Source organism: Nyctereutes procyonoides, unplaced genomic scaffold (genome assembly GCF_905146905.1).
Source record: "Nyctereutes procyonoides isolate TBG_1078 unplaced genomic scaffold, NYPRO_anot_genome, whole genome shotgun sequence".
Classification (NCBI taxonomy): domain Eukaryota; kingdom Metazoa; phylum Chordata; class Mammalia; order Carnivora; family Canidae; genus Nyctereutes; species Nyctereutes procyonoides.
The window spans coordinates 3461722-3488949 of NW_026575020.1; the positions used below are offsets into that span (position 1 = coordinate 3461722).

At 39.9% G+C, this 27228-nt stretch overlaps 3 protein-coding genes across 3 annotated transcripts; all 3 read left to right on the forward strand.

Moving 5' to 3' along the window:
• Positions 1-835: 835 nt before the first annotated feature.
• On the forward strand, positions 836-1922 carry LOC129504453 (keratin-associated protein 4-12-like). Its single transcript, XM_055317142.1, has one exon. The coding sequence runs from the start codon at positions 904-906 to the stop codon at positions 1609-1611; it is 708 nt and encodes a 235-aa protein (XP_055173117.1). The 5' UTR covers positions 836-903; the 3' UTR covers positions 1612-1922.
• Positions 1923-9841: 7919 nt separating this feature from the next.
• Positions 9842-10883, forward strand: LOC129504479 (keratin-associated protein 4-7-like). The gene has a single exon (XM_055317206.1). The coding sequence runs from the start codon at positions 9910-9912 to the stop codon at positions 10477-10479; it is 570 nt and encodes a 189-aa protein (XP_055173181.1). The 5' UTR covers positions 9842-9909; the 3' UTR covers positions 10480-10883.
• A 6509-nt stretch (positions 10884-17392) lies between these two features.
• LOC129504474 (keratin-associated protein 4-6-like) lies at positions 17393-18363 on the forward strand. Its single transcript, XM_055317197.1, has one exon. It carries the CDS (start codon positions 17454-17456, stop codon positions 18054-18056), a length of 603 nt encoding a protein of 200 aa, XP_055173172.1. The 5' UTR covers positions 17393-17453; the 3' UTR covers positions 18057-18363.
• Positions 18364-27228: the final 8865 nt, after the last annotated feature.

Genomic DNA, 27228 nt, shown 5'->3' on the forward strand with positions numbered 1-27228 from the left:
CATTTCAAATGGATCCAAAAAACATGTGCTACAGATTTCCCAGCTATGGCGGTAAGTTCTGAGGAGAGGTATATTCTGATTATTCAACATTTTTTTTTGCTCTGTTGAAGAATATTTTAAATTAAGAATCAGATGAGGGATAAAAATGAAGCTATGCCTTCCAGGATGTAATGACAAGCTGGAGAAAACAACATAAATATATATGATATTAAAGCAACAACTTAATGAACAATTGAACATGGTAGTGACAGGAACTATACAGATAATTGCCTGACTTGCTTTTAGAGTAGAGAACATGATCCAAAGTTTGAAACATCCAAGAAAACCCATTCCAGTGCCATAGAAATCAGCAATGTCATATCATATAGAGCTGTCTCCTTCCTCATTGCTCAATAATGACCCACAAAGAGGGCCTTTTCTTCTTGTCTCATGCCACATGCCACACTATGCAGATGGAATTTCTTCTCCACTGATCATTGGAAGAAATGCATGACCAGAAATATAACTGCCCTTATCCCATCCCATCCTGCTAGGAGATGTAGGAGGGGACAGGAAAAAAAATGCAATTGCAAATGCCACCTATCACATGACAGCACTCTGTGGAGGAAGATGAGGAGAGACTGGTCCAGAAGATGCCAGGGGGTGTGAGTCAGGAGGAAAAGCAGACCAGATAAAATTACATCTAGAAAAGAAAATTAGTTCCATGAGTTTAAACCATTACATAAACAAATATTATTGTATAATCTGGCAATTACTTAACCATTAGTAAAACAAAAATAAGGAAGACGTGTTGGCAAGTTACCATGTTCGGGCGGTATATAAGAAGCCATGGCATGATGAGACTTCCAAACTCAAGACCTTCAATCTCCTGGAAACGCACCAGAACCTCCACCCTCTGACACCATGGTCAACTCCTGTTGTGGCTCCATCTGCTCTGAGCAGGGCTGTGGCCAGGAGACCTGCTGCCGCCCCACCTGCTGCCAGACCACCTGCTGCAGGACTACCTGCTGCCGGCCCAGCTGCTGTGTGTCCAGCTGCTGCCGCCCTTCCTGCTCCAGTTCCAGCTGCTGTGGCTCCAGCTGCTGCAGGCCCAGCTGCTGCATCTCTAGCTGCTGCCGCCCCTCCTGCTCTAGTTCCAGCTGCTGTGGCTCCAGCTGCTGCCGCCCCTCCTGCTGCATCTCTAGCTGCTGCCGCCCCTCCTGCTCTAGTTCCAGCTGCTGTGGCTCCAGCTGCTGCAGGCCCAGCTGCTGTGTGTCCAGCTGCTGCCGCCCCACCTGCTGCCAACCCACCTGCTGCCAGACCACCTGCTGCAGGACCACCTGCTGCCGCCCCAGTTGCTGTGTGTCCAGCTGCTGCCGCCCCTCCTGCTGTGGTTCCAGCTGCTGTGGCTCCAGCTGCTGCAGGCCCAGCTGCTGCATCTCTAGCTGCTGCCGCCCCTCCTGCTGTGGCTCCAACTCCTGTGGCTCTAGCTGCTGCCGCCCCTCCTGCTGCCCCTCCTGCTGCCTGCGCCCAGTCTGTGGCCGGGTCTCCTGCCACACCACTTGCTATCGCCCCACCTGTGTCATCTCCACCTGCCCCCGCCCCATGTGTTGTGCCTCCTCCTGCTGCTGAGTATCTCTGACTATAATCTTTTTGACATATGGATGTCTTCACAAGTCACATAAAATGCGTTAAAGCCAGCCAGTGACTGTGGAATGGACTCTTAGCTGCCAACTCCTCATCTTCTGATTTGGCATTCAGAGTTGGTGTTGAGTTCTAGGAAATGACAGATTAAATAAAACAACTGTCAAATGATTTTTAACCCAGGCCCAAATGTATCTATTTTCAGGCCAGCAATATCTTCATACTATGTAAACACTGACTGTGATGATCTTACGTGACATTGTTTTCATATGTTCTCAATAAAGAGCCATTCCCCCTGATATTAAAATCTGATTTGTTAATGATTTGCATGAACATGTGTGTGTGTGTACGCACATGTGTCTTTACTGTGTCTTTACGCGTGTCTATCACCTCACACCAAAGGCCATCTTGCTTCAAATGCAAGTGAACATGTTCAAGAGTATGTTCCACTTATATTGGAATCAAGACTCCACTAGGCATTCATTGTATGACATGGACAAGATGGCTTAACCTCTCCAAGCCTTAGTCTGCTTTCTCTGAGAAATGGGGACAATACCCCATGTTCTTCAAAGGTTCAAAGACATAATCTGTGTAATATAATGTAATATAGTTAGCACAGGATGGGGTACATAATGTATGCTCTCAAGAAATATCTTTTCTTTTTTTCTTTCGTTCTTTCTTTTCTTTTCTTTTTTTAATTTTTTGGTTATTTGTCTTGGAACACTACTGTGGACTAGAATAGTTAGTATCTTAGCATAGTTTTGTCTTTGCTAGAACAGCAAAGAAAGTTTACGTTATTGTTTCACTGTCCTCTATAACTCAAAATTAAGTTTTAGTATATGTCTCAAAAGTCCCTTTTAAAAACACTAGTGAGTTGAACACCATAAAGTCATCTAAATTTCACTTGATATATTTCTACTTCAAGTATGTTCCATTATTGGTTGTGCAAATATCAGGTATTCTTTGTAGCTCAAGTACTTTCTCCTCCTTCCTTCCTCCCTCTTTCTTCTTCCTTTACTAAGGATAAAAACTCTCTTTTAGAATACTAAGTATACCTTCTAACCCAGATTTCTGGAAATCTATGAACTCCATGGCAACTTTTCAATACAAAATTTAAAACTTTTCATTAATAGATGCTCAGAATTTTAGTATTTCTAGACTGAAACTTCTTATTTTTTCATCTCATGAAAACCCTCATGTTACTGAAGTTTTTCATCTTCTTGATGATTTTTTTTCACTTTGGGCTTTTGTCACCTTGCCTGGTTTTACCTAAGAGAATATGCACAGGATATTTCTTTGAGACTCAGTTTTCTCAGCAGCCAGACTGAGGTAAGAATAATCTTCCTCAGCTAAGAAAATGTGTCACAATATACATAATATTATCATGCTTATACAAATATAAAGGTCTGTATGTTTTGATTCATAATCTGTATAGTAAAAACATTTTAAATTCAAATTGTGCATACATCAGTTTTATCAATTAGCTGTGTTATATTTCCCAAAAATGTAACAAATGTAATTAAGGGTTATTTCTAAGATTTTTTAAAAAAGTTATAAGGTATAAGAGACAAACCAGATAGGATTTGATATAAAAGGGGGTTCATTTCAACACAGGTTGGATACCATATTCTTAGCATATCAGAGAAATGTCTGGTAGACATTTCCAGCTTCACCTTTTCAACTTACCCTGAAATGTTCTGCATATAACCCTGCCTATTCACACACTAGAATTAACATATCTTTTATCCTCTCATATGTTCCTCTTTAATAACTACTAATTATAGGATGCAGGTTCTCGTTTCAACGTTATGCTTTATTAGCTGGAGCTGAATCAAAGAATGTAGGTTTTATACTGCTTTTTTTCAGTATTGAAGTATATGAGGCTTGTAATTTCCTATGTTTATAACAAGAACTGAATCACAGTAGGAATAAGATAGAACTCTGAATCTGTGAATTAAAAGGACTATTTATAAAAGTGTGGACAGAGCTTAGGGAAAGCAACAAGGAATAGCTCCATATCCATGGCTCATAATAGCAAGGAGCAGTTACCCAAAACCTGAAGATCTATGCAAAGATTTGGGTGAAGTAGTCAAAGGGCAGCATGCCAAACTTCTTAGGATTACTACATACAAGCACTCAGTGTACAGTAATTTCCATCAGGGAAAGTTACAGTGCTCCAAAAGATTCAAAAGTGATACCAGAGATATTGTGGCAGAGAAAACCAAGGTATAAACAATTATGAATGGGAAAATATGGCTGAGTGATTATTCTGTGATCCCACTGAGTATACCTAAACACAGAATTTGGATGATTTTCAGTGAATAGAGAATGGATTAAGTCTACCCTTCATCCAGTTTTATTTAGCCTTACTAAATAGGTACCACTGAAATTGCTCAAGCCTTCCTAGGTAGTAAACTCTAAGCAATATAGAATTCCAGAAGAGCAATAAGAAATGACTGTTCTGATGAAGGAGATAGCTGAAGGGAGACTTGTAATCCCCACAAATACTTTTAACAGTCCTGTCTGGCTGGTATGTGGGGAGACAGTTCCTGGAGGTTAACAGCAGACTCCTGATGATTAAACAGCTTTTTCCTCTGGTTGCTTCAGTTATAACTAATATATAAGAACTTTATAAGAGGCACAACAAGCCTAGCAGGACTGGTATGCCATCCCAGACTTGTCTAACGCGTTCTTTTCTATGCCAGCTTCAGGGTTCTCTCAGGCGCAATTTATATCCTCATGGCAGGGAAACAAGTATATATTTACTGTTTGGCTACATGGATATTTGAGTTCATTATCATATTGCCATTATCTAGTGAGGTTGGCTCGGACTTGATAACCATTAAAAACAAGTTAATACTATACATTGATATCGTGGCATTCAAGAGTGAATCATCAATGAATTTGAAAAAGCAAGTCCAGAAATAGACTCGAATACATAAGAAAATTTAATATATGAAAAGGCGGCATCTTAAATCAGTAGGGAGGAATGTATTGTTAGGGTCACATCAGATTCAAAAGCATTTAAACCTCACATCTTGTAATCCTGATTGATTAAATATTTGAAATATTGAAAATATAAATTTGAAAATATAAAACTTGAAACTCTGAACAGCCTCAGTGCCCATCGAAAGATGAATGGATAAAGAAGATGTGGTTTATGTATACAATGGAATATTCCTCAGCCATTAGAAACGACAAATACCCACCATTTGCTTCAACGTGGATGGACCTGGAGGGTATTATGCTGAGTGAAGTAAGTCAATCGGAGAAGGACAAACAGTGTATGTTCTCATTCATTTTGGGAATATGAATAATAGTGAAGGGGAATATAAGGGAAGGGAGAAGAAATGTGTGGGAGATATCAGAAAGGGACACAGAACATAAAGACTTCTAACTCTGGGAAATGAACTAGGGGTAGTGGAAGGGGAGGAGGGCGGGGGGTGGGGGTGAATGGGTGACGGGCACGGAGGGGGACACTTGACGGGATGAGCACTGGGTGTTATTCTGTATGTTGGTAAATTGAACACCAATAAAAATTAATTTATAAATAAAAAAAAAGAAGAAGAAATTCTGAAACAATGTTTATGCAAAATCACAACTGGAAAGGACTGGAAAGGTCTTTCAAAGTATGATACCAACCCAGAAGTCATAAAAGAAAAGATTAATAAATTTGGCTATATTAAACATTTGTATGAGAAAAAAATCACATAAGTGAAGTCAAAGAAGAAAGAGAAACTAGGAAAAATATCTGAAATTTATATTACATAAAAAGGCTAACTTTTAGTCTATTATGTTTATATAAAGAGTTCCTGCAAAAAACAACATATAAAGGCTGAACATAGTAGAGAAACATAAATTATAGACAATATAGAAAATTTTCTATAATTTTTTTCTATATAATTCCTATAATTTTTACTTATAGAAAAGGAAATACCAGTAGCCTTAAACATCTGAAGAGCTGCTCAATCTCACTTACAATAAGGGAAGTGCAAATTAAAATCACAAAGAGTGAGGTGATGGATGCAGGGTGGGCTAAAATAGGTGATGGGTATTTAGGAGGGCACTTACTGTGATGAGCACTGAGTTTTATATGTAAGTGATGAATCACTAAAGTCTATTCCTGAAACCAATATTACACTATATATTAGCTAACTGGAATTTTAATAAAAATTTGAAAAAGAAAAAAATTGACCTAGAGAAACTTTTTCACCTATCATACTGACCAAGTTGATGAGAGATAGTCAGATGTCCACATACATAAATATAGATCTCTCTATATATGTATCTATGTATTTGTGTATCTTATGTATCATTGTATTAATAAAAATGGGTAAAGACAAAACATTCACACATTGCTGGTAGGTGTGTGCATTGGTAAATCTCTCTGAAAAGTGTAGTTGGCATTATCTAACAAATATTATAAACAAGTGTATACTCTTTGATCCGCCTATTCTATTTCCCTAGGAATTTATTCTACATAAAACACCCACACATGTGAAATTATGTAAGAACAGGCTTATTCACTGCAGCATTGTACATAATCTCAAAAGACTAAAAAGCAAACTAAATATCCAATGGCAGAAGACTGGTTCAATAAATTATGATACCTTCATAATTGGAATACAATGCTACTGTAAAAGAAAAAGAATGGCAACGTGCTGTATATACTATCTGAATGCTTCATATGAAAAAGCAAAGTAGGAGAACCAAGACTGGTGCACTACCATTTATATAAATGAAAGAAATGAATAAATATTCTTATTTGTTTCTTATGTGTTAAATATTTTCAGAATGAGTAACAAAAAACTGGAAGCTCTGGCTTCCTTCAAGTGGGGAATCTAATGACTATGAAGAAAGTTGGGAGGAATACATGTAAAGAAAAATGATATCCAAAATGTTTAAATTAAATTTTAAAATATAAAAATGTTCACCAGAGACTTTTATTTTGTTTTCACCCTCGACTTCTTCCATATCCAAGGCAATGCTAGGCAACATTTAACTTTTCCTACACTCTTTCCAAAGGAGAAATGTGGGTTTTTTTTTCATGTCTTAGTAATGCTGGTCTTGTCAAAGATCATATGGATAGAGGGGTGGATGCAGAGCTGCAACCCAGAGCCCAGGAGAGTGGGTATGACTAGAGGACTGATTCAAACAGTGGGAAGACCTGGGGATAGGGAAGTTTTCCAGCCCCTTGGGGAAAATGGTAAGTACCACAGTGGCATCAAATCATAGTTCAGCTATCTTGTTTGAGGCAGCTTTCCTGGGTATGAACTTTTCTACTGTCTAAAAGAATAATTAAATAATAATCAAGCATGTTTGGGGCATAAAGGTAAATTCTAAGAGAATTGTTTAAGTATTATATGTTCACCTTTATTGCAATATAAATAACATCACTTGGAAGGAACTACAAATTTTAGGTTGAATTATTTAAGAAAAATATACAATGGTCATAGCTAACTCCAAAAACAAACAGAAAAATATTATATGAATAGTGAACATCAGAGAGCTCTTAGGACCATGAAAAGAAATTTGGAATTCCCCAAAATACATGTCCATAGATATCTGCTGACAATGGGGTTTCGAATGACTCTATGTTTCATGCTTATTTATATGTTATAATGCAGAGTGCATTAATAACCTAGAGCAACATGAGGGTAAGACAATTTCTTTCCCATCTGACTTATCAGAGAGACAGTCAGTATGTATAATGTAGACTCCAGTGCTGGGTTGGCTGGAAACAAATCACTGCTTCCTATTTATTGGTTTTAATTCTCCCTGTATCTTAGTCTCCTCATCTATAAAGGGGAGATTATAGTGAAACTTATTGCACTGGGTTGTTGGGACTGGCAAATGTGCTTATCTATGTAAAGCACCGGAAAAACTGCATGACATGCTTGTTGTTATTGGAGTATCCAGCAAAGTGCTCAGCAGGCTATACTCAGAGCTTGGAGGAGGAAGTAAGGAAGCACAGGAATTCCATAATCTATGGTGTTTTCATTTTGTGTAGGGTGCTGAAAAGAACAGGTATATTTAGTGCATAATTATGCCAAATATCTCTTCTTTATTTCTAAATGGCTTCAGTTCTTCTTTTATCTAGCACATAAATCCTTTCTGATTTACTTATCTCTTAAAACTTTAAATTACTGGCTTTTAGGAGGAAAGGGCATAAATTATATACAAGGAGAATTATAAAATACATAAAAATGGAAGGAGTATGTTTTATAGATTTTATGAAAAATCTCCCTTATACCTCTTTTTTCAATTTGGTTCAAGCATTTGTCGGATTCTTTCTTTGAAGTAACTCTGTTATACTCATTACCATCACGTGATGCTATGAAGACATCTATCACCTTGCTCCACTTCAACATTGAAACAGTGTCTCTCTCGAGAAAGCCAAGTGTATTTTGGCATTTCTAAAGGCAAATCAAATTAAAATAAATTATATATGGCATATATATTACATTCCTGCCTAATAGCTTTTAATAGATCCCACCATTTCTTCTGAAGTTTAAGGATATACACAACCTCTCTCTCATTCTAGCAATTTCAATTTATCTCTCACTTCCTTTTTTTTTTAAGACTTTACTTATTTATTCGTGAGAGACACACAGAGAGAGACATGGGCAGAGGGAGAAGCAGGCTCCCTGCTGGTAGCCTGATGTGGAACTCGATCCCAGGACCCCAGGATCACAACCTGAGCCAAAGGCAGACAGACATTCAACCGCTGAGCCACCCAGGCATCCCTATCTTTCACTACTTCTTAAAGTAAACCTTCCAGACATTTCCCATTCATCATCACAAGCCATAGTCATGCCCAATCTCAACCGTTGTCCTTTCTCTTGAACAACAAAAGGTCAATGTGTCTTCTTTGATGGCTGAGGCAACATCTGCACTCATTAAACATAGATCCCCTTTATCAAAAATCATTCAATTGCAGGTCCTAGGGATGCAAGGATGAGTAAAGCATAGTCCTTGCCCTAATGGGGTTTATATTCTAGAGGGAACCAGATACATAAATGCATTTCTGGTAGAAAATGATATGATGGAACCAATGCATGTACAAAGCATAAATGGAAGTGTAATGGAGAAAAGACTTTACTTGGTGTTGTGCCAAGGAAGATATAGGAGGAAGGTAGCATTTGAACTCAATGTGAAAAGATATCTTGTCCAAATATCTATGGACAAGATAACTCAATGGGAAAAAAAGGAGAACCTTGAGCTCACCAGAGACTTTGCAGGAAGAGAGACTATCATGAATGTAACTTGTTTTTGCCTTGAATATTCTTTTTCTCTGAACACCTGTGGCTCTGAAGAATACCCCTTACTTAGGATCATAACCAGATGTGGCCTTGTTTATAAAACTCCTTGTGGATATAATTAATATGTAAGTACATATAAGGTCATAAATATCATTTATATTCCCCATAATGCTTCCACGAAAATCTTTTTTTTTGCTTCCAAGAAAATCTTAAACATAAATCATAACCACAAAAAAACCTGGCAAATATTTTAGCTTAGAATATTTGAAAAAATTTTAATAAAATGGCCATAAAGTATAACCATGGCATATTATGATATTTCAAAAGACAGATCAAAAACTATCAGCCCAATTAGCCCAACCCAGAGGACATTTCTAAAGATCAATAGCGATCAGTCCCAGATGACTCTTTGCTATTTAAAAACTCTGAGTTGCTACTAACTGTTTCAAAGTACAGCAGAGTGATGAGAAATAGCACAGCTTGAAATGCTGTAGGAATTTCATTAACCCAATGACCATCACAATACACACAATGAATCATAAGTCTCCTCACTTCTTAAACTCAAAAAAGAAGGAGCTTACTTCCTTTTTTTCCTACCAGCATTCCATCTATTGAAACATGAATTTTCCATGAGAGATCCTACTCCATCAGAAGCTCTTCCAGAATCATGTCAGGGTGAGAAAAAGAAGAAACAGGGATTCACTTGTGTCACATGATACGCTGAGATTAAAGTCTTGTGACACTGCAAACAAAGGAAGAAATAAGAAGTGATTCACATGAGAACCCTGGGGAACTTGAGAAAGAGGAAATAACTATTTTCTATACATTGGGAGTTTTTATTAGAAAAACATAATGATTTACTAATTGCATTTGTAGTCATATAAACAAAAAGAAGGAAACAGTCTTTTCATAATCACAGAAATCCTTCAGCAGGGTATAAAGGGGCCATTGTGGCAAGGAGACTTCCAAACTCAAGACCCTCACTCTCTTGGAAACCCATCCACGACTTCCACTCTCTGACACCATGGTTAGTTCTTGTGACTCTGTCTGCTCTGACCAGGGCTGCGGCCATGGCCTCTGCCAGGAGACCTGCTGCTGCCCCTCCTGCTCTGGCTCCAGCTGTTGCGGCCCCAGCTGCTGCCAGACCACCTGCTGCCGTCCCAGCTGCTGCATCTCCAGTTGCTGCCGCCCCTCCTGCTCTAGTTCCAGCTGCTGTGGCTCTAGCTGCTGCAGGCCCAGCTGCTGTGTGTCCAGCTGCTGCCGCCCCACCTGCTGCCAGACCACCTGCTGCAGGACCACCTGCTGTCGCCCCAGTTGCTGTGTGTCCAGCTGCTGCCGCCCCTCCTGCTGTGGTTCCAGGGGCTGTGGCTCCAGCTGCTGCAGGCCCAGCTGCTGCATCTCTAGCTGCTGCCGCCCCTCCTGCTGTGGCTCCAGTTCCTGTGGTTCTAGCTGCTGCCGCCCCTCCTGCTGCTGCCCCTCCTGCTGCCTGCGCCCAGTCTGTGGCCAGGTCTCCTGCCACACCACTTGCTATCGCCCCACCTGTGTTATCTCCACCTGCCCCCGCCCCATGTGCTGTGCTTCTTCCTGCTGCTGAGACCTTTCCCTGAACCCACCCTCTCCCCTTCATTGGGTTCATCATAGCAGCAGACTCTATATACCATATGGATGCCTTAGGGGTGGCCATTCCCAACAACTGTATGTCCACACCCCAGCCTCAGGCCAAACTCTCACCTTTGTTGACCATTTCCTCAGGTGGACTCAGAGTATGAAATTAGATGATATTCATAGAAGAAATTACTAGAATTGCCCAAATTCTACATCTGACCTTTTGATTTCTGGGTGCCAAGTCACTCTGTCCCAAACACAGAAATTCCTGCAGGGCCCACAGGGACACTGCTGTTACAGCCTCAGATCCAAAAGTCTGTATTTCCTGTTACAGGAATGTTTCTGAATCTTGTTGCTGCTTCTGAATAAAGTTCCACTTTCCTGGCCTAGAAATACCATGCTCTTGTGTCTGCTGCTTTGCAGTGATTGTCCTCATTTCCTGAGAAAGTATAGCCAAAATGCCACTGAATCAGGCTTTCGAGTCCCTGTTCTTACCTTCAGAAAAATCCCAATATGGAGTGTGACATTAAAAACAAACCAACCAACCCAGAAATAACAATATTTAGGATGTCCAAAAGACTGAAGAATCATAAAGATTTTTATGCAAAAAATTTAGGGCCATGGAGGAGAAGGGTTATATGCCACAGCAAGCCTTTCTTCAATATTTCTGAGAACCTACTTTGCCCTACAATTCCACTCCTCTGAGATGTCTCATCCTTCTGTTCCTTTCTTCTCTCTTCCTCCCTTCCTTGCCCCATCTCCAGTGTTCTTCCCTTGTCTGGTTTTCATAGAAAACCAGGGGGTCCTCCTTATGGTCTATCCATCTGCCATGTAATCCAAGTTATTGCCTTCTCAGCTTCTCTAACTTCATCTTCATCCATTAATAACAAAATAATGATCTTTTGGGAAAATCAATCTCCCTGAGTAACTGGGGGATAACTCCTAACTCTGGGAAACGAACTAGGGGTGGTGGAAGGTGAGGAGGGCGGGGTGGGGGTGGGGGTGAATGGGTGACGGGCACTGAGGGGGCACTTGACGGGATGAGCACTGGGTGTTATTCTGTATGTTGGCAAATTGGACACCAATAAAAATAAATTTATTATTAAAAAAAGAAAATGGAAAGTACTCAAATTTTAATATTTCTCTATCTTAATGATTTTTTCTGCGATGTATACTTACAGCCATGTTTAGGAGCACTTTGTCAACAAATTCTATGAGGAGTGTGGGACTGACAAGAAACCAATTAATGCACTAGTTTGGTTCGTAGTAAGCCCAGAATACTCCCAAGTCCCTATGGATTCTCTCCCAGTAAAAAAGTACAAATAAATTTCTGATGAATTCATGCTAGTGAAAGTAGGAGAAACATTTAGCAAGCTTTTTACTAAATGCATATTCTGAGAGTTGCAGAGCTAATAGGTAATACAGTGGGACTGACTCATGATTGTGTTTAACTCCATCAATTAATTTAACTTGCCTAGGGACATTATTTCTCAACCCCAGTTAAAGCACACAACTCCTAATAGATCTAAGATGGTAGATAAGAATTAGTTGCACCCTCAGTTGGCTTGAGTATAAAAACTTTTGGGTTTTTTTTTTTGAGGGGGAGAAGCTCTATCAGTACCTTTTCTTTCATAATAAAAATTTAAAGAAAAAGAATATAAGTGGAAGAATTGGAAAGAAAACAATAACAACAAAAAAACAATCCTGTCATTATTTGCAAATGATTGTCTTTAAGGAAAATCTAGGAGAATTTCATACACATGGAATTGGTATGCATATTAGTTATCTACACTTGTTGTGTAACAAGTTATCCCAAAATTTGGCAGCTTAAAACAACAACCATTTATTATCTCACACACCTTCTGAGGGTTAGCAATCCAAAAGTGGCAAGTCAGGGTCTCTCCTGAGATTGCCTGTAAGTCTGTTGACAAGACTACATTCATGTGAGGGTAGAAAAAGCCACTTCCAAGTTCACTCACGTGGCTGCTGGCAGGAAGCTTCAGTTTCTCACCATATGGGCTATTCATGCAACACACCATCTGGCTCCCCTCAGACCAAGTAATCTAAGAAGGTGAGAGAAGTAGAAAGAAAACACATGATGGAAGCCATATCTTATAATAACCTAATCTTGAAAGTGACGTATTCTCAGTACTACTGTATTTTATTATTTTCCAAATGAATCACCATGTATGGCTCATACTCAAGGGACAGGAATTACATAAGGACATGAGTGCCAGGAGGCAGAGATCACCAGCAGTCATCATAGAGGCTGCCAACTCCAGTATGTATTCTTTTTTTTTTAAAGATTTTATTTATTTGTTCATGAGAGAGAGAGAGAGGGAGAGAGAGAGAGAGAGAGAGAGAGAGAGAGAGAGAGAGAGAGAGATAGGCAGAGGGATAAGCAGGCTCCATGCAGGGAGCCTGATATGGGATTTGATCCTGGGACTCCGGGATCACGCCCTGAGCTGAAGGCAGATGCTAAACCACTGAGCCACCCAGGGATCCCCAACTACAGTATGTAAAACAGGTGCTTACAAATCCAAAATGGGTTTCAATGCTGTGGACCTGTAGGTGTTTTCCTGAGTCATAGAAAGTTAAGTATCTACATAGAAGACATCTATGACCTGAGCTATGGGAAATTTCAAGGAAGAGCAAGAGCAAGCGCAGGCACTAGCGCAGGCACTAGCAAGGAATAGTCAGAGAAGAGGCAAGGAACAGAGTGCAGTGTCCAAAAGAGAGTGGCAACTTGAAACAAACTTGAAAAAAATCAAAGGGCAGAATTCCACATCCAGCTATGACAAAGTAGCTGGTATCAGACCAACCTCTCAAGGGGGATAACGGTAAGGACTTGATAAAATTAAGAGAACAATTTATTTTAAGCACTGGGAATTGATCTATGAATCAGGATTGAGAGTCCCATAGTCTAAGAAGAAAATTAAAACATTTAAGGTGGAAGATAAAATCACCTCGAGCCTCCCTCGTTTTTTTTTAATATATAATGTATGATATTCAATTTACAAAATTACAGGATACACCGGAAGAAAAAGAAGGACCAAATCACTAAAAACAAGGAAAAGACAGTAGAAATTGATTCAAGATGTTCCATATAAAAGTATTGAAACTAACTTTATTTTTTTAAAGATTTTATTTATTTATTCATGAGACATACAAAGAAGAGAGAGGCAGAGACACAGGCAGAGAGAGAGGCAGGCTCCATGCAGGGAGCCCGATGTGGGACTCAATCCCCGGACTCCAGGACCACGCCCTGGGCCGAAGGCAGGTGCTAAACCGCTGAGCCATCCAGGGATCCCCCAAACTAACTTTAAAATAACTACTATTAATTATGTTTAAAGTAATCTATGAAAAATGGCAAATTTCATCAGAGAACCAGATTATGTAAAAACAAAAATGAAAACAGAAGTCTAGTGAAGATCCTAGAACTGAAAAACTCAAAACCTGAAATTCAGAACTCAATAAATGAGTTTAGCGGATTGGACAGAAGATAGAAGAGCACATTGGAAGTAGAAAATAGCCACAAAGTTAAAAAAAATAGCCACAAAGTTAAAATAAATAATAATTATTTATTAATTAAATAAATAAATTTTTATTTATTAAAAAATATTTTTTAATATTTTTTAAAATATTAAAATATATTTTAATTTATTTAAAAATAAATTTTTAAATATATTTTAAAAATATATTTTAAAATAAAATATATTTTATTTATATAAAAATATAAAGATATTTTTATATCTTGTCTATATATATATAGACAAGAGCGTGACACACGCATGGAACAAACTGAAAGATCAAATGTTGGGGCGCTTGGGTGGCTCAGTCAGATAAGCCTCTGCCTTCAGCTCAGGTAATGATCCCAGGGTCCTGGGATCAAGCCCCACATCCAGGGAGCCTGCTTCACCCACTGCCTGACACTCTCCCTGCTTGTGCTCACACACTGTCTCTCTCTGTCAAATAAATAAATCTTAAAAAAAAAAGATGAAATGTACATACAAATTTAAGTCCCAGGAAAAGAGAGCAGAGCAGGAGCTATAAACAAAGAGATACCTGGGATGCCTGGGTGGCTCAGGGGTTGAGCATCTGCCTTTGGCTCAGGGCATGATCCTGGGGTTCCAGGATTGAGTCCTGCATTGGGCTCCCTGTGAGGAGCCTGTTTCTCCTTCTGCCTATGTCTTTGCCTCTCTCTCTGCCTCTCATGATTAAATAAATAAAATCTTAAAAAAAAAAGAGAGAGATAGCTGATGGGCAATTTAAACAAAAGTGATGGAAACTTCAAGCCACAGATTCAAGAGCCTCTTTGAACTCCAACTTATTTATAATCTTCAGAATTTTCTATTACCTCAGTTCTTGAGGTTACATTTTCTTTTCTGCCACTCATGGTAGATTATTCTCCTATTTATTTTATAGCATTTTTCCCTGTGGATATCCCCCGTAGCCTATGTGTGGTTTATTTTCCTTGTTGCTAGTGCTTCTTTGAGTTTTTCTTTTATAGGAGTTATTTCTGTATACTCTGATTTTTGCTTTTGTCTCTGATGATTCCAAAGACATTCGCTATTTTCTAATGCTTTCACATCTTGAAATTCCTTCAGTATGCATATAGCATAAATTTTAGAAAGAAATTTTAGAAAGCTTACCAGTGTTGCTGTGGCTTATATGCTCCCAGGAGCCTTGATTATCATGTACAATCCCTTGGGGGCAGACTGAGGTTTTCCTGTCCCCACCTTATTGGGTGCCACTTTAGACATGCAAACTCTTTTAAAAACTTCTCCCTTCTTGGATCCTGCATTGTGACAGCTTGAGGTCCCATTTCTTGCACCTGTCTGGGTTTTAACTACCAGTGTCCAATTCCGAGAGCCTATAACTAGACACCAACAAACTCCAAAGGCCCTAGAACATCAGCTACTGTTTACAGTTTGAGTTCTCTCTTCATTTCTAGAAAATGAGAGTTTTTCTTTTCTTTTTTCAAGCTCAGCCAGGTCATTAAAATATTTTTCAATTATTTCTATTTGTTTGTACCACTCAATCAGCCATGTTGCCAAAAGTTACATATTTTCAGGTCCCGGAGAAAATGAAAGATTTACTACAATAGTTAGAAATATACATGAATGACTCCCTTTTAATATACTATTACTGCTGATAGATTCTTTCAATCCTAATCCTTTCTGGTATTTTTTAACTTTTATTTATTTTTTTTTATAAATTAATTTTTATTGGTGTTCAATTTACCAACATACAGAATAACACCCAGTGCTCATCCCGTCAAGTGTCCCCCTCCGTGCCCGTCCTCAAAGAATTAACTTTTATTTTTGAAAAAAATGTCAAACTTACAAAATAGTAATATGAATAACTTACTTATACCATATAGCCTTCATCTAGATTCAATATTTTGCCACATTTTGTTTCTCTCCAATAGACAGGTATAGGTAGGTAGGTCGGTAGATATGACATAAATACAGATAGAGACACAAAAATTTAAATATAGATACATAAACTTAGACTAAGGACATTTTCTTGCATAACTAGAGTAAGTACACATACCAATTAAATTAAAAGTTGATGCATTACTATCCTCTAACATACAATTAATATCTGCATGTTTCCATTCTTATCAAGACAGTCTGATAGAGAAATTTTTATCCATATTCATGAATTGTATTTAGATATTATGTCTCTTTAGTCTCCTTAAATCTGAAACACTTCCTTGGTTTGTCTTTATATTTGTTGATTTTGACATTTTTAAAGAGAAGTCATAACGTAGTATATTCCTTAGTTTTTGTTTGTCTAAATTCCCTCATAATTTGATTTGGGTGATGCATGTTGACAGGAATACTACATAAGTGATGTGTCCTTTCAGTGTGTCACTTAGGGAGATACATGTCCATTGGTCCCATTATTAATGATGCTAACTTTGATCTCATGGTTAAGGTTTTGTTCTCAAGTTTCTTCAGAGTAAAGTTAGCATTTTTCCCTTTGAAATAAATAACTGATGAACAAATATTTTAAAAGTGTGCAAATATCCTGCCCCCCAACAAACTTTCACCTATTAGTTGTAGCATCCATTGATGATATTTACTTGAATGTAAGTTTTATTATGAGGGTTGTAAATGGTGATTTTGAAACTCAGTTTTCCTTCTACATTAATTGGTTGACATTCTACTACCATAGATAACTTTCTCATCTTTCTTTTTCATTTCTTTAATTAGTCTCAATATGGACTCATGGATTCTTTTTTTTTAACGGGTTAAAATCCATCACTACCATTATTTGTTTTGCTATTCAAGTTGTCCCATGTGGGGCCAGTGAGAATCCCTTCAAAGAGGCACCAGATCCCTTTTAATATTTACAAACAATGAGTCATTGGTAACGGTTCCAAACTGAACACAGGAAGTGATACTTAGCACATACTTTGAGACAGCCAGATTCTAGTCCCTAATGAGTATTTGTGACTCACACATAGGGTCTGTCTTCCTCATAGCCCACAGGTAACTCGTAAAAATGAACTTTTCTCTATTCCCTACTATAATTATACCTCTCTTTTGACATCAAAAGAGACTTTGATATCATGTGAATAATTTGTCCAAACAACATCATGGTGGGATATACAGATCATAGGAAAACATCAATGATTGAACCCATGTGATGGGCCCTTTTGATAAAGAAAATAGAAAAGACAATTCTGAGAAAGGCCAAATTGGAAATCTTAACACACTAGGAAAAGGAAATCTCATTTTTCTTTATTTAAAAATAATTAACTAGAAAAACACAGTGATCTAATTTAATGACTAATATTTCTTTAGGAAAAAGAAAAAACAACAAGTAGGAAATGGCCCAGGATAAGGACATAATAGCCTCAACAGAGTATAAAAGAGGACAAGCCATAGAGGGATTTTCAAATTCACTAAGCTCACTCTCTTACTAGTATCAGAACCTCCACCCTCTAACACCATGGTCAACTCCTGTTGTGGATCGGTCTGCTCTGACCAGGGCTGTGGCCAGGAGACCTGCTGCCGCCCCACCTGCTGCCAGACCACCTGCTGCAGGACCACTTGCTGCCGCCCCAGCTGCTGTGTGTCCAGCTGCTGCCGCCCCTCCTGCTCTAGTTCCAGCTGCTGCAGGCCCAGCTGCTGCATCTCTAGCTGCTGCCGCCCCACCTGCTGCCAGACCACCTGCTGCAGGACCACCTGCTGCCGCCCCAGCTGCTGTGTGTCCAGCTGCTGCCGCCCCTCCTGCTCCAGTTCCAGCTGCTGTGGCTCCAGCTGCTGCAGGCCCAGCTGCTGCATCTCTAGCTGCTGCCGCCCCTCCTGCTCCAGTTCCAGCTGCTGTGGCTCCAGCTGCTGCAGGCCCAGCTGCTGCATCTCTAGCTGCTGCCACCCCTCCTGCTGTGGCTCCAGCTCCTGTGGCTCTAGCTGCTGCCGCCCTTCCTGCTGCCCCTCCTGCTGCCTGCGCCCAGTCTGTGGCCGGGTCTCCTGCCACACTACCTGCTATCGCCCCACCTGTGTCATCTCCACCTGCCCCCGCCCCATGTGCTGTGCCTCCTCTTGCTGCTGAGCCCCCTGCCCTGTGACCACCACCTCTGTTTACCTCTGCCCCACAGATGTAGACCATTCTTTTGTGCTATTAGGACACATGGAGCAGAAAAGATGTTCCTCAACTGAATTGAGCCCTGATTCCATTAAGGAACCAGTCATGCTGTCAAACAAGATGGATATGGTCCAGAGCACTTATCCAGTAACAGATTTTACCCTTCAACCTGACAATTGGTGAACTCATTCTCCCAACTTCCCTTTCCTAGGCCTTTTCTGTAACCTGATATATTTTTGTACCAAAATAAAGTTACACTTCCTTGCATTAACAATTCAGTGTGATTGTTGCTCCCTTAAGATTTTGTCTTCAGCTTGTAGGCAAGTATATTTAACTTACACCTGCAGGATATACACATGTCACTTCTCAATAAAAGTCAGGTTCTATTATTCACTGCCTGATTCTTTCCTACATGCCTTCTTATTTCATGGGCAAATCACCTAACACTATGAACCTGTTCTTGGAAAAGAAACAAAAAAGTGAAAACTAGAAGTTTGGAAGACTGTAGGTATATAAAGAACACAATATATGTTTCATGCATCACACCAGCCACTGTATCTATGCAATGTATTGTTCAGCACAGTCTGCAAGTTTGTATTCAGACTTGTACTCAATGACACTGGTGTTATCCTTGTAGCAAATCAAATGTGCACTGATTCTGACTCTATTTGCAATAGGACCTCAGTCATGTCTCATTTTTTTTTCTTTTGATAGAGAAGTTTCTGATCCTCATGCATTCAAGGGACAGGCAAGTAGCCTGGATAAGTAAAGCATGCCCTTGATAAGATGATGCATTTGGTGGAAACTGGTGCAAACTGCAGACTGCATGACCAGATAAGAGAGTATTCCTAAGTTTCTATCAATTGCTTCCATGGGGAAATGGGGAGCCAGTGTTTTAACTGTAAAGTGGGTCTTCTTTCATTGACTCTTCCAAATGTCAATTTCTTCAAACATTCATCCAAATAGTATTTACTGAACATATACTAAATGGGAGGCACTGTTAAAGGTACTGAAGAAATGGCAGAGACCAACACAGAGAAAGTTCTCTACAGTAATGGAGCAGATATTCTAGTAGAGTTGAAGTATTTACTTTTAAGTATTTTTCTATACATTTGTCCACTCAGGTTTCTACACAGTACTTTTTTCTCTGTGCTTTAACTTATGTAAGACTGAGCTTTGAAGCCCTTCTTTAGATTAAAGTATCTATGATATAAATAGGGACATGGTTCCCAGAAGTTCAGTTTTACTAATGATGTACCCCACCCTTCAACCCTAGAGCCACATTAAAGTTGCTGAGTTAGGAAAGGGAGGTAGAGGGACATGTTCACTGATGAGGAACAGAATGGAGCTAAGTTATCAGTTACTCACTTGGGGTAAAAACTAACAGAAACCTGGGCTCCTACACTACAACTCCTAAAACTAGTAAGCGAATTTGACAAGGACTTGAGATTTATATCAGTATAAATTAATTTTATTTATTAATTGTATTTTCTATACTATCAAAAATTATGTAATTAAATAAAAGCAGTGCAGTTTTCAAAAGCACCAAAAACAGAAGATGCTGAAGAAAAAAGTAACAAAAACGTGAAAGAGTTCTGCCCCTACAGCTGCAAAACTTTACAGAGAAATTAGAGAAGGTCTAGATAAATGGAGATATATGCTATGTCTCTGGATTGGAAGGAGGTTTAATGTGGTTAAAATGTCAGTTCTCCTGCAGTCTATCTAAAAATTCAATGCCCCCCAATCAAAAATCTCAGAATACTTTTTTAGTAGATGCTTAGCAGCAAAGAACCCAGAATTGCTAGAACAATCTTTTTTTTTTATAAATTAATTTTTATTGGTGTTCAATTTACCAACATACAGAATAACACCCAGTGCTCATCCCGTCAAGTGTCCCCCTCCGTGCCCGTCACCCATTCACCCCCACCCCCCGCCCTCCTCCCCTTCCACCACCCCTAGTTCATTTCCCAGAGTTAGAAGTCTTTATGTTCTGTGTCCCTTTCTGATATCTCCCACACATTTCTTCTCCCTTCCCTTATATTCCCCTTCACTATTATTCATATTCCCCAAATGAGTGAGAACATACACTGTTTGTCCTTCTCCGATTGACTTACTTCACTCAGCATAATACCCTCCAGTTCCATCCACGTTGAAGCAAATGGTGGGTATTTGTTGTTTCTAATGGCTGAGTAATATTCCATTGTATACATAAACCACATCTTCTTTATCCATTCATCTTTCGATGGGCACCGAGGCTCCTTCCACAGTTTGGCTATTGTGGACATGGCTGCTAGAAACATCGGGGTGCAGGTGCCCCGGCGTTTCATTGCATCTGAATCTTCGGGGTAAATCCCTAACAGTGCAATTGCTGGGTCGTAGGGCAGGTCTATTTTTAATTCTTTGAGGAACCTCCACACAGTTTTCCAGAGTGGCTGCACCAGTTCACATTCCCACCAACAGTGTAAGAGGGTTCCCTTTTCTCCGCATCCTCTCCAACATTTGTTGTTTCCTGCCTTATTAATTTTCCCCATTCTCACTGGTGTGAGGTGGTATCTCATTGTGGTTTTGATTTGTATTTCCCTGATGGCAAGTGATGCAGAGCATTTTCTCATGTGCATGTTGGCCATGTCTATGTCTTCCTCTGTGAGATTTCTCTTCATGTCTTTTGCCCATTTCATGATTGGATTGTTTGTTTCTTTGGTGTTGAGTTTAATAAGTTCTTTATAGATTTTGGAAACTAGCCCTTTATCTGATATGTTATTTGCAAATATCTTCTCCCATTCTGTAGGTTGTCTTTGAGTTTTGTTGACTGTATCCTTTGCTGTGCAAAAGCTTCTTATCTTGATGAAGTCCCAATAGTTCATTTTTGCTTTTGTTTCTTTTGTTTTCGTGGATGTATCTTGCAAGAAGTTACTGTGGCCAAGTTCAAAAAGGGTGTTGCCTGTGTTCTCCTCTAGGATTTTGATGGAGTCTTGTCTCACATTTAAATCTTTCATCCATTTTGAGTTTATCTTTGTGTATGGTGCAAGAGAGTGGTCTAGTTTCATTCTTCTGCATGTGGATGACCAATTTTCCCAGCACCATTTATTGAAGAGACTGTCTTTCTTCCAGTGGATCGTCTTTCCTCCTTTGTCGAATATTAGTTGACCATAAAGTTCAGGGTCCATTTCTGGATTCTCTATTCTGTTCCATTGGTCTATGTGTCTGTTTTTGTGCCAGTACCACACTGTCTTGATGACCACAGCTTTGTAGTACAACCTGAAATCTGGCATTGTGATGCCCCCAGCTATGGTTTTCTTTTTTAAAATTCCCCTGGCTATTCGGGGTCTTTTCTGATTCCACACAAATCTTAAAATAATTTGTTCTAAGTCTCTGAAAAAAGTCCATGGTATTTTGATAGGGATTGCATTGAACGTGTAAATTGCCCTGGGTAGCATTGACATTTTCACAATATTAATTCTGCCAATCCATGAGCATGGAATATTTTTCCATCTCTTTGTGTCTTCCTCAATTTCTTTCAGAAGTGTTCTATAGTTTTTAGGGTATAGATCCTTTACCTCTTTGGTTAGGTTTATTCCTAGGTATCTTATGCTTTTGGGTGCAATTGTAAATGGGATTGACTCCTTAATTTCTCTTTCTTCAGTCTCATTGTTAGTGTATAGGAATGCCATTGATTTCTGGGCATTGATTTTGTATCCTGCCACGCTACCAAATTGCTGTATGAGTTCTAGCAATCTTGGGGTGGAGGCTTTTGGGTTTTCTATGTAGAGTATCATGTCATCGGCGAAGAGGGAGAGTTTGACTTCTTCTTTGCCAATTTGAATGCCTTTAATGTCTTTTTGTTGTCTGATTGCTGAGGCTAGGACTTCCAATACTATGTTGAATAGCAGTGGTGAGAGTGGACATCCCTGTCTGGTTCCTGATCTTAGGGGAAAGGCTCCCAGTGCTTCCCCATTGAGAATGATATTTGCTGTGGGCTTTTCGTAGATGGCTTTTAAGATATCGAGGAAAGTTCCCTCTATCCCTACACTCTGAAGAGTTTTGATCAGGAATGGATGCTGTATTTTGTCAAATGCTTTCTCTGCATCTAATGAGAGGATCATATGGTTCTTGGTTTTTCTCTTGCTGATATGATGAATCACATTGATTGTTTTACGAGTGTTGAACCAGCCTTGCATCCCGGGGATAAATCCTACTTGGTCATGGTGAATAATTTTCTTAATGTGTTGTTGGATCCTATTGGCTAGTATCTTGTTGAGAATTTTTGCATCCATGTTCATCAGGGATATTGGTCTGTAATTCTCCTTTTTGGTGGGGTCTTTGTCTGGTTTTGGAATTAAGGTGATGCTGGCCTCATAGAATGAGTTTGGAAGTACTCCATCTCTTTCTATCTTTCCAAACAGCTTTAGTAGAATAGGTATGATTTCTTCTTTAAACGTTTGATAGAATTCCCCTGGGAAGCCATCTGGCCCTGGACTCTTGTGTCTTGGGAGGTTTTTGATGACTGCTTCAATTTCCTCCCTGGTTATTGGCCTGTTCAGGTTTTCTATTTCTTCCTGCTCCAGTTTTGGTAGTTTGTGGCTTTCCAGGAATGCGTCCATTTCTTCTAGATTGCCTAATTTATTGGCGTAGAGCTGTTCATAATATGTTTTTAAAATCGTTTGTATTTCCTTGGTGTTGGTAGTGATCTCTCCTTTCTCATTCATGATTTTATTAATTTGAGTCTTCTCTCTCTTCTTTTTAATAAGGTTGGCTAATGGTTTATCTATCTTATTAATTCTTTCAAAGAACCAACTCCTGGTTCTATTGATCTGTTCCACAGTTCTTCTGGTCTCAATTTCGTTGAGTTCTGCTCGAATTTTAATTAACTCTCTTCTTCTGCTGGGCGTCGGGTCGATTTGCTGCTTCTTCTCTAGCTCCTTTATGTGTAAGGTTAGCTTTTGTATTTGAGTTCTTTCCAGTTTTTGAATGGATGCTTGTATTGCGATGTATTTCCCCCTCAGGACTGCTTTTGCTGCATCCCAAAGATTTTGAACAGTTGTATCTTCATTCTCATTAGTTTCCATGAATCTTTTTAATTCTTCCTTAATTTCCTGGTTGACCCTTTTATCTTTTAGCAGGATGGTCCTTAACCTCCACGTGTTTGAGGTCCTTCCAAACTTCTTCTTGTGATTGAGTTCTAATTTCAAGGTGTTATGGTCTGAGAATATGCAGGGGACGATCCCAATCTTTTGGTATCGGTTCAGACCCGATTTGTGACCCAGTATGTGGTCTATTCTGGAGAAAGTTCCATGTGCACTTGAGAAGAATGTGTATTCAGTTGAGTTTGGATGTAAAGTTCTGTAGATATCTGTGAAATCTATCTGGTCCAGTGTATCATTTAAAGCTCTCGTTTCTTTGGAGATGTTGTGTTTAGAAGACCTATCAAGGGTAGAGAGAGCTAGATTGAAGTCACCAAGTATAAGTGTATTATTATCTAAGTATTTCTTTACTTTGGTTAATAATTCGTTTAAGTATTTGGCAGCTCCCACATTCGGGGCATATATATTGAGGATTGTTAAGTCCTCTTGTTGGATAGATCCTTTAAGTATGATATAGTGTCCCTCTTCGTCTCTCACTACTGTCTTCGGAGTGAATTTTAGTTTATCTGATATAAGGATGGCTACCCCTGCTTTCTTTTGAGAACCATTTGAATGGTAAATGGTTCTCCAACCTTTTATTTTCAGGTTGTAGGTGTCCTTCTGTCTAAAATGAGTCTCTTGTAGACAGCAAATAGATGGGTCCTGCTTTTTTATCCAGTCTGAAACCCTGCGCCTTTTGATGGGGTCATTAAGCCCGTTCACGTTCAGAGTTACTATTGACAGATATGAGTTTAGTGTCATCATGATATCTATTTAGTCCTTGTTTTTGTGGATTGTTCCACTGAACTTCTTCTTAAAGGGGAATTTTAAGAGTCCCCCTTAAAATTTCTTGCAGAGCTGGTTTGGAGGTCACATATTCTTTCAGTTCCTGCCTGTCTTGGAAGCTCTTTATCTCTCCTTCCATTTTGAATGAGAGCCTTGCTGGATAAAGTATTCTTGGTTGCATGTTCTTCTCATTTAGGACCCTGAATATATCCTGCCAGCCCTTTCTGGCCTGCCAGGTCTCTGTGGAGAGGTCTGCTGTTACCCTAATATTCCTCCCCATGAAAGTCAGGGACTTCTTGTCTCTTGCTGCTTTAAGGATCTTCTCTTTATCTTTGGAATTTGCAAGCTTCACTATTAGATGTCGAGGTGTTGAACGGTTTTTATTGATTTTAGGGGGGGATCTCTCTATTTCCTGGATCTGAATGCCTGTTTCCCTTCCCAGATTGGGAAAGTTTTCAGCTAGGATTTGTTCAAATACATATTCTGGCCCTCTGTCCCTTTCGGCGCCCTCGGGAACCCCAATTAAACGTAGGTTTTTCTTCCTTAGAGTGTCATTTATTTCCCTTAATCTGTCTTCATGGTTCTTTAATTGTTTATCTCTTTTTTCCTCAGTTTCCCTCTTTGCCATTAACTTGTCTTCTATGTCACTCACTCGTTCTTCCACCTCGTTAACCCTCGTCGTTAGGACTTCTAGTTTGGATTGCATCTCATTCAGTTGATTTTTAATTTCTGCCTGATTGGATCTAAATTCTGCAGTCATGAAGTCTCGTGAGTCCTTAATGCTTTTTTCTAGAGCCACCAGTAGCTGTATAATAGTGCTTCTGAATTGGCTTTCTGACATTGAATTGTAATCCAGATTTTGTAGCTCTGTGGGAGAGAGGGCTGTTTCTGATTCTTTCTTTTGAGGTGAGGTTTTCCTTCTAGTCATTTTGCTCAGTGCGGAGTGGCCAAAAACAAGTTGTATTGGGAAAAGGAGAGAAAGAGAGAGAAGGAAAGAAAAGAGAAAAAGAAAAAAGAAAAAGAAAAGAAAAAGGAAAGAAGAGAAGAAAAAGGGAAAGAAAAAGAAAGAAAGGTGAAAAAAAAAAGGGGGTGGGGGAAGCAATCAGAAATCAAAAAGAAAAGAAAAAAGAAAAGAAAAAAAAAAACACGGGGGAGTATTTCTGTAGACTTTAAGTCCCTTGACTTCCCCTGGAACTGGTCCGTCCAGCTGGTCTTCTGGGGGAGGGGCCTGTTGCGCTGATTTTCAGGTGTTAGCACTTGGGGGAGCTGCTCTGCCCCTGCCTGCTGCAGGGCTCAGCGGGGGTTGTTTACCCCGTGAGGCCTCAGGAGGAACAGCCGCAGTTGCTATGGCAACTCTGGAAGCCTGGATTCAGCCTCCGCAGGAACTACGGGGCTCGGGGCTCTCGGCTCTCCGTCCGCAGGGCCTGGAGGCTCCGGGGCGGGGCCGCTGATCTGCTCAGCTCGGGGCAGGAGCGTCCTTGCTGTCCTGGGCCCTCCCGGCCTCTGCCTGTCCCGGGGGGAGGCCGGATCCTGGGCTGTGTCCCGGCGCCCTGTGCTCCGGGGCCTGTGTTGTTGGATTCGCGCTCCCGCCCCGCAGCTCCCTCCCTGGAGCCGCTCCCGAGCCCCTCCGAACTGCTCCGGTGCGTGCTGCAGCCCTTAGGGAGCTCGGCGCACTCTCCTGCGCTCGCAGGTGTCTGTTAGTGTCCCCGGGAGCCCGAGGGCATCCCCGCCCTCCTGGGTCCTGCTCCAACTCCCTGCGAGCCCCTTTCCGCCCGCCCGGGAAGGTTGGTGCAGCTCCTGCTCCTCCGGGACGGGGCTCTCCTGTCCTGGGGACACTCGCCCCGGCCTCAGCCCGGCTCCTCCGGGGCCCCTCCCCCTCGGAGGCCTTTTGTTCCTTTATTTCTTTTTCCCCGTCTTCCTACCTTGATAGAAGCGTGAACTCTTCTCACTGTAGCATTCCAGCTGGTCTCTCTTTAAATCTCAGGCCGAATTCGTAGATTTTCAGGATGGTTTGAAGGTTATCTAGGTAATTTGTTGGGGACAGGTGATTTGGGGACCCTACTCCTCCGCCATCTTGCCCCTCCTCTCTGCTAGAACAATCTTAAAAAATTAAACAAAGAAAGATATAAAAGGGTTCTGCAGGAAAAAGTGACATAGAAAATAGGTAGAGAGTATATGTAATATATATCCCAAAGGGAAAAACTAATCAATGAAACATACTAAGAACCATAATTCAAATAAAGGGACAGTTATAAACACCTGGAAAAATCAGCCCATGGTGGTCCATCAAAAGATGAATGGATAAAGAAGATGTGGTTTATGTATACAATGGAATATTACTCAGCCATTAGAAACGACAAATACCCACCATTTGCTTCGATGTGGGTGGAACTGGAGGGTATTATGCTGAGTGAAATAAGTCAATCGGAGAAGGACAAACATTATATGGTCTCATTCATTTGGGGAATATAAAAAATAGTGAAAGGGAATAAAGGGGAAAGGTGAAAAAATAAGTGGGAAATATCAGAAAGGGAGACAGAACATGAGAGACTCCTAACGCTGGGAAACGAACTAGGGGTGGTGGAAGGGGAGGTGGGCGGGGGGTGGGGATGACTGTGTTGGGGGTACTGAGGTGGGCACTTGACGGGATGAGCACTGGGTGTTATTCTGTATGTTGACAAATTGAACACCAATAAAATATAAATTTATTAAAAAAACAAATAAAAACTGAGAAATAATAACATGTATAATATATAATATTATATTACATTATATCATGATAATATAAAACAACCGAATTTTAAAGAAAAAGAAAAAATCATTTGAATATCTAGGCAAAATATTCATGTCAGTTAAAAGGAAAGGAAACAGGACACTGTTCACACTTTTTGATGGTGACACTTCATGTCAGAAAAAAATAAAGTAACATTCTTAAGACATTCAAGGAAAGAAAATGTGATTCCAGAATTTTATATCCAGCCAAACCAAACTCCATGCCACAAATAAATTACTGTGAACATGAGAGACCTCAGGGAATATTCTCCTTGTGGGCTATCCTAAAGGATTTGTTAGTGAATGAGCTTCAAACAACCAAGATGACTAAAGATATTGGAGGGACATCTACATAAGGACTAGCAGAAGGAGATATATAAATATATTATGGGCTGAATATACATAAGAAATACATTATTATTATCTGTAGAACTAAGAATGAATGTGTGATGACTACACAT

What these genes read in the sequence shown, in the direction of transcription:
- LOC129504453 (XM_055317142.1), top strand. Translation starts at nt 904, where the DNA reads ATGGTCAACTCCTGTTGTGGCTCCATCTGCTCTGAGCAGGGCTGTGGC.
- LOC129504479 (XM_055317206.1), top strand. Translation starts at nt 9,910, where the DNA reads ATGGTTAGTTCTTGTGACTCTGTCTGCTCTGACCAGGGCTGCGGCCAT.
- LOC129504474 (XM_055317197.1), top strand. Translation starts at nt 17,454, where the DNA reads ATGGTCAACTCCTGTTGTGGATCGGTCTGCTCTGACCAGGGCTGTGGC.